General features: G+C 38.4%; 1 protein-coding gene across 4 annotated transcripts in view; it reads left to right on the top strand.

Moving 5' to 3' along the window:
* Positions 1–13,420, top strand: part of LOC131702889 (disabled homolog 2-interacting protein-like) — a 237,203-nt gene that overhangs the window by 89,683 nt on the left and 134,100 nt on the right. Inside the window, exon 1 of one of the 4 annotated variants that reach the window (XM_059005246.1) lies at positions 8,333–8,721. The exons of the other annotated variants lie outside the window; for them this stretch is intronic. Within the exon in view, the coding sequence (XP_058861229.1) occupies positions 8,601–8,721 (121 nt within the window). The 5' untranslated portion in view covers positions 8,333–8,600. Of the gene's footprint in view, positions 1–8,332; positions 8,722–13,420 lie in introns of those variants that run through there. 4 annotated transcript variants of the gene reach the window in all.

Genomic DNA, 13,420 nt, shown 5'->3' with positions numbered 1-13,420 from the left:
TGTTCTGTTGCATTTTTTGTTCGTTCCACAGTTGTTTTATTGATTTATTTGTTTGTTTTTTGTTTTGTTTTGTGGTAGCACACGATTTCCTTTTATACATTCACAGCCCTGTCTTTGCCAGCAAAAGATGACTTTATCTGGCATTGGGATAAAAAAAATAAAAAAAACTGTGCCAGTCTTACAGCCTTTAACAGGGCGTTATCCGACATGTGAACATGCACAATATTTTCACCGTATGTTTGTCACTGTGTTATTACAGCATTTAAACATTGAGGTAATGATGCATCAATACCAGTGAGTCATCTTAGAATAGATACAGGATGTTTTACCTACTGAAGCTGTAAATTACTCTATATACCTTGCACAGCTTTCTCATCAGAAACAAACACATGGAAAAGTACAGGCAAGTATGGGGAAACTATGGGAAACACATTTAAAAACTAAACCACGTGCACTGTAGAAACAAAGGTTGCAGTTATATTGAAGAACACACAAAGCGATAGGTCCTCCCTCCCCACTGGGAATTAGGTTTTGATGTTGCACGTCCCTTCATCTGGTGTGAATCAATCACCCGTAAAGGTTAGAGACTGTCACACAATACAAATGGTACACTATTAAACATTGCAGTTCTCACTGAAGAGAGCAAAGCCCACTGCTTCCTGCCTTGCTCATGTAAGATTGAACAGGGAGCATTTAGTTCATGCCTGAACTTCATTGCTGTCGGAATAGTAATACTTCCATGAAGGCACACTGTTTACCGTAAAACTGCTCTTATACTCATAGTATGCTGTATTAATAGGGCAATTGTGTGCTGTAATTGTACATAATAACTCAGACACTGTATAAAACAGATCATTGGGTAACACACAGATGCATAGAATAAGCTTCTTGTTTTTTAATATAGTGTGTATGTAACTAGACCCACACAGTGTGTAACAAGCATATGTTAAAGACCAGGGTTATACAGGGAACACAAAGCCACATTTTCAGGAACAGTGGCTTGAAACCGGGTTCCAGGAGACTTGGAGACCTAGTTTGAAGCCACTTTGCAGTATCAAACCCCAAGAGTCCCCTGGTGTGCCATGCAGTGCCCTGAAACCTAATCTTCTGAAACCAAATTCCAAGCCACAAAGTGCCTTCGGCTCCCTTAAAGTGGTTGTAGTTATCAGAACATGTTAAATGTTACCTGTGTAGTTTTCAAACGATGCAGTTTTCATAGAAAGCAAACCTGTATTTTCATTTTAAAATATATATATATATATATATATATATATATATATATATATATATATATATATATATATATATATGGTACTAGTCTGGGTTAAATACATCTCCATTTGCAATCCTTTCAGGTCATCTTACCTCCTTTCAGGTAGTCTTGCAGTACACTTCCTTGGCCATTTCACCTGGTGATTTTATAATAGTCCCCACCTCTTCAACACCTTCAAATGCTTTGTATTCAGTAACATGTACTTTGAAGTCCTGAAGACTCTTGAGATGAAATGGCCTAGGAAGAGAAACACTTGCAGACTTTCTGAAAGTAAGACAAGCAAACTGAGAACTTTCTTCTACCCAGTGTAGTACCAGATTTCATGTTTTAAAATGAAAATGCATGTACTGTGAGATGGGCGGCTTTTGAAACCTGGAAATTTGAGACCTGCTGTATGTAGAGAATGGAAGTTTACAACATGTCATATGAATGGCGTTACTGTATTTTGCTAACTCCTGTTTATACTGAGGAAGATAAGGACTGAACCTGTGACCTTGTGGGTTTTGATTGAGTATGATACTGTGACCAGACTGAAAGACAAGCTCTTATATTATAATTCCAGGAAGTTACCTAGCTTGTTCTCAAAAGGTCGTCACAATGTGCTTTTTCAATATTGTCATTATAGTCATTTGGTCGATGTTGTTTATCCGGTAGCAGTAAGAATAGCACATCTTTTTCAGATTTCCCCTTTTATCTCAGAAGTGTACAGCTCGAGAGCATCACTATTACACACAATTTAGTACAGCAGGTCTCTTTTTAAAATGGGCAATTTGACTCTGTTTTAAATGGTCCCTTTCTCAGAACGCTGTCTTCTGGAAATCACGCTTAAGTACTTCATAGGTCCCGAAATTGTTAGTCTGTGGCCATCAACAGTACTCTCTCATTTTATACGTGCACCTTCAGCACTACAAACACTACTAACCTTACTGGATTTTGAAATGCTCCTGAAGGAAAAAAAAATAATTATTCCCATGCATCCCCTGACCTTTTAATCCTACTGCATATCTTAAAAGCAAAGCAACTTGGAAAGCATCAGGCGTCCAGCCTGGTGCGGATCTGCTTGAACAGAATAATAATCAGTGTACAATATAAAATAAATAAAACCCCTTTTTTTACCATATACTCTAGCCATTCTTTTTTATGATTTTAACAAATAGTTAACCACTAACAATGTGATAAAAACTCAATCATTAATTCATTAGTTACTGGAGGTTACGTTGTCAATGATGGAATGTGCCTGAGCAACTGCCATTGCATCCTTTGGTACTATATGGAAAGCTAAAGATAGGATGTCTTTGCAACAGATTTCTTCAGTCTCCAATTCCTATAAAAGGCAGATCAATAGAGGCTGTTGCTCAAAACAATACAACTAGGCGCATTGATTTCCTTCACATAGACTGGGGGTAGCCAAACTCCAGAAACAGCAGCATTAGCCGTAGCATGAACTTTGAACAGAGGTAGGAGATTTATTGTAATATAATAAAAAAGAAAGAAAGAAAAAGGAGGGAGCAGTTGTATAATGGGTGTGATTCGTTTAGTTTATGCTTCATGTTCTGCAGCACAGGCAATGATATTATAAACGGCTGTCAAGTTATGATATGTAGTTCTGCACGATATGTTGTCTTTTGGTGGTATTGTAATGTCAGGGTTTTTAGTTTGTGATGTTCAGTGTAATGATTACAGTACAGATTATAATAGAACCAATAGATTGTATGAAGCCACATATCAGTTTTGCCAGTGAGACGTCTTTCCCTGGGTCTGGTTTTGTTCCACTTTTTAATGTGGAGGTATAGAATGTGCTTTTTTTGTGTCAGGCATTTTGTTTCACACATAGTTATCAGAGATATCCAGGTGTATGCAGCAATCGGAGTGTCTTCGTAAAACTAGAACCAGAGAGTTACATTTAAAAAACATTCAACACCATCAGGTTTGTCAGATAATAGCCTAAGGTATCCACTGGTTATTGTTTTGGCTGGCAATGTGCATTCTCTTGGGAGCGCAGTGCAGTTCAACCAATATGAACAGCCACATGTTAACCCTGTTTGAATCACTAGATGTATTTACAGTGTTTGCAGCAGTCCGAGGGCATTTTTTCACATGGCACGACAGTAGTAAGATATTGTTTGAAAGAAAACCCAAACGTGATGAATTAGGTGTCTTTCAGAGTTGACATGAAATAGAAATGTAGCTCAGTTTCCCAGGGGGGTGGAGTTGAGTCCCACTGGGGACAAAGAATATGCAAGAAAAAAAATAAAAGTAAACGCTGACCTTTCAACTGCATACCTGCGGGCTGCTGATCAAACTCTGGGCAGAAAACAGCTCCCTTGTTCTCAGCCTTCTCTTCCTCTCTGATTTCCTTGCTTCACTTACTTCGTGGACTTCTCTGGGGACATAATAACACAGTGCTTCACAGAAATAATACAATATGTTTAAGCACTTCATAGTTGGTATTATAGACTAAACACCATTCTTCCATATTAATACAGGCAGTGGCACAACATTGGCAGTGCTTCTGTACTGATAGGGCCCTCAGTAACTCACCTAGTAATACCACTGCTATTGGGAGTGCAGTGCGAGCCTGGGTCAAATACCACTCCTGGATACTTGGCCTTTGTGGTCTCACAGGTTTAGAGAGGAAAGTATTCTGGGTGCCAGTTCGCCTCTTGTAAGGTATTTTTCCAGTGGTATGATATAATACACATTGTAATTCTTTGCATTACAAACTACAGCCGTACCGTTTGGCAGCCCCTCTACCTGTTTGCTGCCTTTTATGTATGAAACGTTCCACAACGTTTTCAATTGCTGCTTGATTTCTAAAGACATACAGCCTTTACTGTAGAACATGGAGGAAGAAGCTTTAGTGCTTCTTGAAGTGTAATTAGAATGTAGTTGCTATTTTATCTCCATTCAGCTGTTTCTAGTAGAAGTTTGAGCAGTGTGTCTTATTGGAGGCAGTCCAGAGCGATAATGATACATTACTGCTGTCTTGCCCTACAGTGCAGTATTTCTTTCAGGGTCCAGGAAGTGAGCCGAGGAGTTCTGGCAGGCTACAGGAAACCGATCCACTCGCTGGCTGCACAGACAGACTGGCTCTCACGCCTGTTACTTTAACCTTACTCAAAGCCCATTAAAAGGGCAATGAGAAATGACTCCCCAGCGTAACACACTGGTGCGGAACGAGAACAGCTTCCTGTTGAGTGAAAGCTGCTTCTGTTTAAAAATGTATTTACCTTCTCTGGAAGAACAGTCACAGAATAAATAATTGCATTTTATTGAAAAAGAACGTCTTGTGAAAAATAGCCATTAACTATGTAACCATTAAAAAATGATTGAATGTGGGTGCAGTAAAATTCAGAATCCATGCAGGGATGAGATAAGGCTTAATACACAGGGATATTTGTTTTTTCTTGTTTCGACACAGAGATGATTATTCTGGGGTATGGAAAAAAGTTCTGGCTTAAATGGAGTGACTTGGACCATGGGCAATGTGGCTCTAAACTCTCTTCATTTCACAAAGGCACCCAAACATGAGTCAGTGTGGATAGCCACTTCCTTATTAGGGATGGGATGCTCATGTTCTATATATAGGACTGGTTTAAAAAAACATGTTAAACCATATCACTCTATCACATGAAAGCAAATCATCAAATGGAGTGGAATGAAAATACTGTAAACATGCGTTTCAAACTGAAAGCAACCTCTTTCAATCAATCAATCAATCTTTATTTTCTATAGCGCCTTTCATCGTGGACCACCATCACAAAGCACTTTACAAGATAGTGAGGAACAATGCATACTACATTAAATACAGTGAAATACAGGGCATAGTACATTAAATACAAACAGTAAAAAAAACAATGCAAATGCATTAAATACAAATCTTCATCAATTGTTGGATACGTCGTGTAAAACTTTTTTTTTTTCTAATAGGGTGTATGTATATTTATATAACACAGCTACACTGTTGTATTTATTTGTTGTTGACTGACAGCAGGGCTGATTTAATTGACATTATTCCCAATGAATAAAATCTGTTTTTGTTTTGTTGTATGTAATGCAGTTGAACCATGTGGTTTCAGTTTAATGAAACGCTGGATTGGAGGCAGCCAGGCGCGTTTCTAATTAGTGTAATATATAATTTGTTGGGTTTTTTTCCCCACTGAATCCTTTAGCTGTAGAATACCTGCTTTTCATTCTTATTAATCCCAGCATGTGTATTTTAGTTTGAAGTTTGCTCTGTCACTTTTCTTCACTGAAGGCACATCTCAGATTAATTGTACTTGACAGGATTATTTGCTCAGTTCTGGAAGGTGTTAGATTGTCTGATTTGTCTGTCGCGCTGAATGGCACAACTGCATACTAACACAGAAAAGAGAATATTCAATTACGTTGTTTCGTTGACCTTTATGTCCTTTAAACCAAATGCAGAACTTGTTTAGTGGTCAGGAAAGAACTTATAAAAATACAGTTCCGTTTAATCTTTTTTGTATTATCTTTTAATTTTGCATAACGTAACACTCTGGGACATTGCTATAAAATCCTTTGATTGCAATTTTGGTTGAATTTGTAGAACTGAACATATTCAGCTTCCCTTTCTTAATATTTCTTAAACAAGCAAACAGACAGTCAAACCTATGGTAAAGAGCATCCGTATATGAGGACCATCCATCTTGCAATTAACAAAATACGATCGACTTGATTGGAAAAATATACTGTAATAATTATTTAATTTGAAAAGTCACCTTTAATAAAATGCTTATGTATGCTTATTATCGGTTATTTGATCTAAGATAATCAAATCTTCCCCACTGTTTTACAAACGGTTCTAGGCAACGAGCAACATGCTTTCTAATTACAGCTCTGCAGCTTTGTGATGCTGTTTTAATAATACAGTATGCCGTGGTTCACAAGAGACGCACTAATAGGAACAACAGAATTCTACATGCTGTAGATAGCAGCGAGGCTGGAAACAAGCATGTTTGAAACAGAGCTCCATAAGCAAGTGTAAAAAAAAAAACTCCCTGCAGAGGTATTGTTTTGACTTTTTGACTTCCAAAGCATCTGAAATGTACAGACTTTTTTTTTTTTGTAAATCATTCTAAAAAGTCCCATGTTTGTTGTTACAGAGGCCTCGGCCCAGTAATGTGGGCTGACCATGCCATTAATGAAATGCATTCTGTTTGAAGCATTGAACATAACCTTTAGGAAGCAAAGAAATGCTGAAGTTAACCTAGCTGGTCTAGGGCAGTGTGTTAAGGATGCTAACACGACTTGTACAGCTATGGCCACAAGTTTTGCATCAGCCTATAGAATTAACACTTTGTCCTTCATAGTCGAATGAAACTTGCTGAATAATGTTAACATATTGCATACCGCTTTGTAGTTTTCCATATACTTAACAAAAAACTGACAAAAATTGAAAAATTTGACATTTCGAAATCTAACATGAAATACTGTACTACTATTATGGCTTCCAGTAGACTTTTGCGATATCATTTTGTAGTTTCTTTGATTACATGATGTTAAATAAAATATCTAAATTATGTTCCTATAAAAAAAGGTACCTCAATCCTAGAATTGTAGGATTTGGCCATTTCGTTTTTTCCAAGTTCTCAAAATTATTTGGAAAAAAATGATAACTATAGACTAGTGGTGCACGCAGCACAATTATTAATTCCCACGAATGATTTATGTCCCAGAACATGTGAGTGTTTTTAATGTAATGTAAAGTTAATTAGCTGATGTGAAATTCAGTAGAGCAGGCTGACATTCTTTCATTGTTTTTAGTGCACAGCAATTTGCAGACCCCGTCTGTTGTCCAGCTGTGTTCTTGCCTACTTGACCTAAACTCAAGCAATGCTGACTTGATTGGCTGATTTCCGAATCTGTGTACTTGCTAGGGCCCCCTCTGTCTCCCAGCCTGAAAACATGGCCTGTACTTTCATAGGATCTGGAGTTTAGCACGAGGATTAAATAAAACAATTCAACAGGAATGTTTGGATTGGAAAGGGGAAGGAGAAGCTCACAAATAGGGTTTGTTTTCGTAAATCCTTAACATTTACAGCGTTCATCACAAAAACTTGACAAAATGGAAGTTTGAGCTGTCAAGTACCTTTGTAGCAGAACTCTTCTGCGGTCTAACCCTGTATGGAAATGAAACAAGCAGCTTCTTGAAGGATCCCAGGGTGTCAGCTTGAACAACATTACTGGGGAGTTGGTTCCGGACTCTCACGATTCTCTGTGTAAAAAAGTGCCTCCTATTGTCTGTTCTGAATGCCCCTTTATCTAATCCCCATCTGTGACCCCTGGTCCTTGTTTCTTTTTTCAGGTTGACATTGTCAATACCTTTTAGAATTTTGAATGCTTGAATCAGATCTTCTTTGTGGGACTTTTGTCCTTTTTATAGGTTTATTTAGTTGTAGCGTGGAAACCAAATGAAAAATATTGATTCCCAAATGTTACTTTCAAACAGCAGCCAACATCAGCTGATGTCCCTCTCCTATTCTAATAGAGTAGCTAGAAGAAAGCATTTAGAAATTAATATCATTACTCACAATAACGGGCCAGCTGTCCAGGGCGATAGAGAGGTACTGGTAAATATTAACTAGATTCCTCCATTGATTTACATGTGTGAAGGCCTTTCCCAAAGGGACCTCCATACCAGGATTAACACTCATACACTGTATTTACATTCCCGTAGCCTGTCTGGGAAACTGACTAAACAATATAATGTTCCCATGATTCCAAATCTGGACTGTCCAAGCTAAATACAGAGACGTGGAAGCATGAATCAATCAAATGTTTTTGCAGTCTTGCAATTATTGTGGTGTCCTCGGGTTACCAGGAATTACAATTACTCTGTTTAAATAGAGTTCCATTGCTGTGGGGGAGTCGTTTTCTTTTAAACTTAAGTTTTCAGCATTTAAAATGAGCTCAGTTGTTGCTGTTCCTGTTATCCAGCTGAGGCCACTCCCAATGGAATCTGTTCCGGGTTTTACTTTCAGCCCAACTTTTGTTCCCCTGTCAATGGCATGCCAACTGCCTCTCTTTTCCAAATACAACACTCTTATCTCTAGGAAGGAGGCTGCAATAGGCTTGCCTGAAGGAAAACTTTTTCAACGCTTGTGCTGAAACTTGCACATGACAGGACTGTACAGTGGGTTGACTGGCATGGAGAGAAAAACTTTTCTTTAATTCCAACAAAAAAAAACTAAACTAAAACAAGACAACTTTTTTTTTTTGCATTGAAGAAGAAGAAGAAGAAGAAGAAGAAGAAGAAGAAGAAGAAGAGGAGAGCACTTGTTGTCACTGAGGAATATATTCCAACATGTCAGGGACAGGCAAGAAAAGTTCAGGGAGACCCTCCTATTACTACAGGCTGCTGGGGAGGACACGGCTTCAGAGGCAGAGAAGTAGATCCAGGAGTCGCAACAGACCAGCAAACAGGGGTAATTCAGAGAGCAAGCTTGCACCTGAACACTCTTACTGGATTTACAGTGTGTGTGATACAGAGCCTTCTCCGAGGTCACTGCTGAAGTGTCATGTCTAAATATTGATCTGAGATTTCTCTCAGTTTCTTTGTTCTAGCACCTCTTTTTTTTTGCCTTTTACTTCTTTATTTTGTCTTGCTTTTATCGGATCGGTATTGTTAATATGCAAGTATATGAAGGAGGCTAGATCTGAAATTTACAGCAGAACAATTTAGCCGGTTCATGCTTGTCGTTTTTTGCCCAAATTCTTAACCTGCGTAAGACCTTGCGGTTACAGAACCATTATTATTATTATTATTATTATTATTATTATTATTATTATTATTATTATTATTATTATTATTTATTTCTTAGCAGACGCCCTTATCCAGGGCGACTTACAAGATATCACATTATTTTTTACATACAATTACCCATTTATACAGTTGGGTTTTTACTGGAGCAATCTAGGTAAAGTACCTTGCTCAAGGGTACAGCAGCAGTGTCCCCCAATAGGGATTGAACCCACAACCCTCCAGTCAAGAGTCCAGAGCCCTAACCACTACTCCACACTGCTGCCCAACCATGAGTCTATCTAATAGTCTTTTGGTTTTAGTTGTTGCTTTGGAATCTGTGTTAAGTTCATATATCATGTGTTGGGGCCTGTCTTATTCAAAGAGTCATCTCGTGCAGTTTTATATTTACGTTTACACACTTTCTACACTATTGACCCAAGCATCCTGGTTACACAAAATAGTGTTGAGTAGGTTCTCATGAACTGTTGCAATGTCTAGCTACAGTGTCGTTTGTTTTAACCCTAGATTCAAACAGCCATCCATCTGGAATACTTTTAGTTAAGTCTACCATTGCTAATCAAGCGAGACATTTAATTCACAGACTGACTTTGTTTAGAGCTAGTTGTAACTTGTGTAATGCTATCGGTTTCCAATGTAATGAGCACACACTGTTCTCTTCTCATCTAAGTATGCAACTTGTTTTATTATGCATCACCAAGCACTGCTTCCAGTGTTTTACACCCTTTGTGTCAGGGAAGCTGCAAAGGGGAAAGTAATGTCTTGTGGATTGCAGGTCTCCTGCAGTCATGCTATACAAAGTCAGCATCTGGGTTGGGCTTCACTAATTAGGATACAATGGGTTTACTTGTAAACAGAAGATTGCCGCAGGGAGGCTAATGGACTGAGATTATTTTGTTAAATAATGATCTGCTCCGAATACTATTAAGGAAGCTGCTTTTACACTGAGCATCATTAAGGACGAGGGCTGTGTATAATCTGTTTCCAGTTCAAAATGATCAGCCATGTGCCTGATGATGTTTCAGGATACAGAATAGGAAACAAGAGTAAGTGCTGTTTACTGGAAAGCGTTCCTCATATTTTGAGATGCTTGTGACAGTTATCACATGAGGGTCTGTTTTATAACCTGATTGTTCACCCATCTTTATTATCCAGAGCTATATGTATTCATTAAAGAAAGAAGGTGGAGCCTAACCTGTATTACTAGGAACATCTGATTAGAAACTGGTTTCCTTGTTTCTGAGGTCAACCAAACAGGAACTGCTTTGTGAATAAATTTAAAGAGTAACCTTAACCTCTGTTCTTCTTCTCGCCCTCTGATACTCTACAGACTGGGCTGTAATGTGATCTGTGTAACTTCACAATCACAGGGCACCTGAAGGACTTTCACTTTTGCAAGCTTCCTTTTATCAGTGCTCTTTTGTTTAAACAACACAGAAGGAACTCGCATTACATCATTAGATCACCAGCTGAAATTTTTTTTTTTTTTTTTTTTTTTAAGCAGTAGTGAAGGTTTTTTTTTTTTTTTTTTTTTTTTGCACGGCGTGTAAAAATATCTACACTAAACAAATGCCTGTGTTTTGTTTTCATTAAAAAGGGGTTTTCCCCAAGAGATAGCCGTCAGTCGTTCAACCAAACCGACTATTTGATTATTTGGCTCAAGCTCCACTCAAGTGAGAGTCATTGTTGGTGTTGATCAGGGTGAAACACCATTCCAAGTGAAGAAACAGCTGCATGGATTTCTGATGATGTCTGTTCTCCCCAGAGTGGAAGACAAGCAGCAATCATCACAAACCCAAGCAGCTGTTTTTTCACTTGTTTCACGTGGGCTGTTAAATTAGCCCAATCAACAGCAATGCCCCTTCACCTGATTGCCAGCACCTGATTTCTGTGGAGAGCTCAGTCTGAATAATCAAACAATCGGCTCATGCAGCTCTGTTGTTAAATATATGCCCGTGCAAAGTTCAACGAAATTTGCAGCAATACAACAAGTAATTTACAGATAATGTAGTCTAACTCATTTGCCTATGGAAACGATTTACACACATGTAGTATTCTCAAGTCAAATGCTGTGATTATATTAAGCCCATTACAAGCTAGGATTGCTGTATATTGCCTTCAATTTTAAGGAACCAGTGGATAATCATCGCTTTAATTATTATTATTATTATTTTAAATGAACCAGATGCTACCTAATCCAATTTGAGGTTGAAATGAAATGATGACTCTAGTTAAGCGCATTACAGAAAAAAAGTATAAAGTCACACAAGTTTGGACATTATTCAGTTTTGAGAATCCAGCCTGTTAGTGTTCAGTGTACGTCAGGTTGTTGTGTAAGAGCCTATTTTCATTCTTCGTAATTCTGTATAGGCTTTAATTACTGGCAGATGCCTTCAACACCGGGTAGCCCACGGGTCTGAATTCTTCAGCAGTTGCTTACATCACTTCAACACTGATCAAACCCACAGTGAAAACAACATTGATTGTAGCTCCAGTGTGTGGGTTATGTGTTTAAGAAGAGGCCAGGTGGAGCTGTACTTGGCAGGATGCCTGAAAATATCTGGACTTTTTCTTAGAACCTGGGCCTTAAACATGATCCCACTACATCATCCCTTTCCTGTGAATGGTCAGTTTTCATAACCTAGTACCAGATTCCCCTGGATCATAGTTAGGGTTTTAACTGATAAGATGAAAGCCGTTTTTAAGAACACTGGAGAATGGTATGTTTCTGTGTATGCTGCCCCCTACCCTCCCTAGCTCATGGTGCAGTTTACTGTGATTACCATCTATGTCTCAACACTCTGCTGGGCAACACCAGAAAGAAAGGTTAGGGTCAGATCCCTTTAAGGGTGGGTAAACTTAAAAAATAAACACTGCAATAGGCACAAAAACACAGCAGCCTTTATCATAACTCTGTTTATTTTAAAAAGGCCCAAGTACTGGTTCTGTAGGATGTAAGTGTTTTTTCCTACTCAGTGCCAATATAATTATTATTATGGTATAACATACAGAGCCACACAGGGCATGCAGTTATTATAATACACACAGGTTTAGGACACAGGTTACCACCAGGGTCTGAGTGTTGATATACATAGTAAGTTGAATATAGTCATAAAGTGTCATAAGATTATTCTGACAAAATTAAAAAGTACAAGCTTTTGTCTCCTTTCCTCATGCAATATAGAGCAAATAATGTCAATGAAATCCAACATTTTCCGCACACACCCTATATACAGTATGAATGAAAGACATTTTTTCAGTTTGTACATTACTGTGCGTGGTGAAATCTGTAGATCACAATATCCAGCCACTGTATCTTCTGCGGTACTGATGCAGAAATGTAGGTGACTGATTCAGGACGTCCTTTTGTACACGGAGGCGCTAAAAGATTAACTTGTACTCCCTTCGTTTCCCACATGTCATTTGCAGCGATGGCAATTTATTTTGCCAAATCAAACAGATACGTCTTACTCAGGAAGGACTGAGCGGGTAATAATACACCCTTACTGTGCACTGGAAAATCGCTTACTTAACAGGATGTTACTTGGAAAAGTTAGTGCATACTTTTCTAGAGCCAAACTGTGCTTTGTTTGTGCTTGGGGTTTATTCTTGTTAACTTTATTTTTTTCTCCAGTGCTGTGTCCCTAAAAGGTGTATGAAAGGGCGATTGTTTTTAACTTGACAGTTTGCGCAGTCTTGATTTGAGGAGTCTTTGTAAATGTTTTTCTTCACTTGCCAATAAAAAGCCCCTGTGAATCTGATGATTAAAAAAAAGAAGTCTGGATGTGACAAGGTGAATGACGTGCACTTTTGTTGTGCTGTTTGTTGAAGCTGGGTTTGAGGCTCCTGACAGTGGAAATATAACAAGACAGGTGTGCAGACAGCTCAATATGGGGCTATTTTTTTTTTGTGAGAATAGAAGACTGATGAGAATCGAAGCCTGTGGCTGTTCCTGCTGACCGATCTTCATACTCCTTTTCAGTAAAACATGTTTCATGTTTGGACTCACAGGGGCGCACTGTGTTTCTGTGGTTGACCCATTTGGTTTCTTGATGTTCTGCCCAAATAGTAAAGCCTGATCTGGAGTCAGGAGTGCAGACAGTGACTGGGGATGAACTAAGTTTTGGTGTCCAAAAAATAGAGTTAAACAGAACTTGCAATGTTCAGGGTTCTTCAACTGTTTTAACTGGGCACTCTAGTATACTTGTAGTGACGTAAGCATTGTCATCGCCACAATATACCGCACCACAAAAAGTAAAGAAAATATTCTGAGTGCAATACTGTTAGCAGAACGCAACATCCTGTATTTAGAAAGGCACTACTGCAGTGAAAGCTTATCTTTGCCAGCTTAAACAACACAACAA

The sequence above is a fragment of the Acipenser ruthenus genome, chromosome 31, assembly GCF_902713425.1.
Source record: "Acipenser ruthenus chromosome 31, fAciRut3.2 maternal haplotype, whole genome shotgun sequence".
Lineage (NCBI taxonomy): Eukaryota > Metazoa > Chordata > Actinopteri > Acipenseriformes > Acipenseridae > Acipenser > Acipenser ruthenus.
Note: the sequence above shows the minus strand (reverse complement) of the source record. Positions and strands in the feature narration are given on the sequence as shown.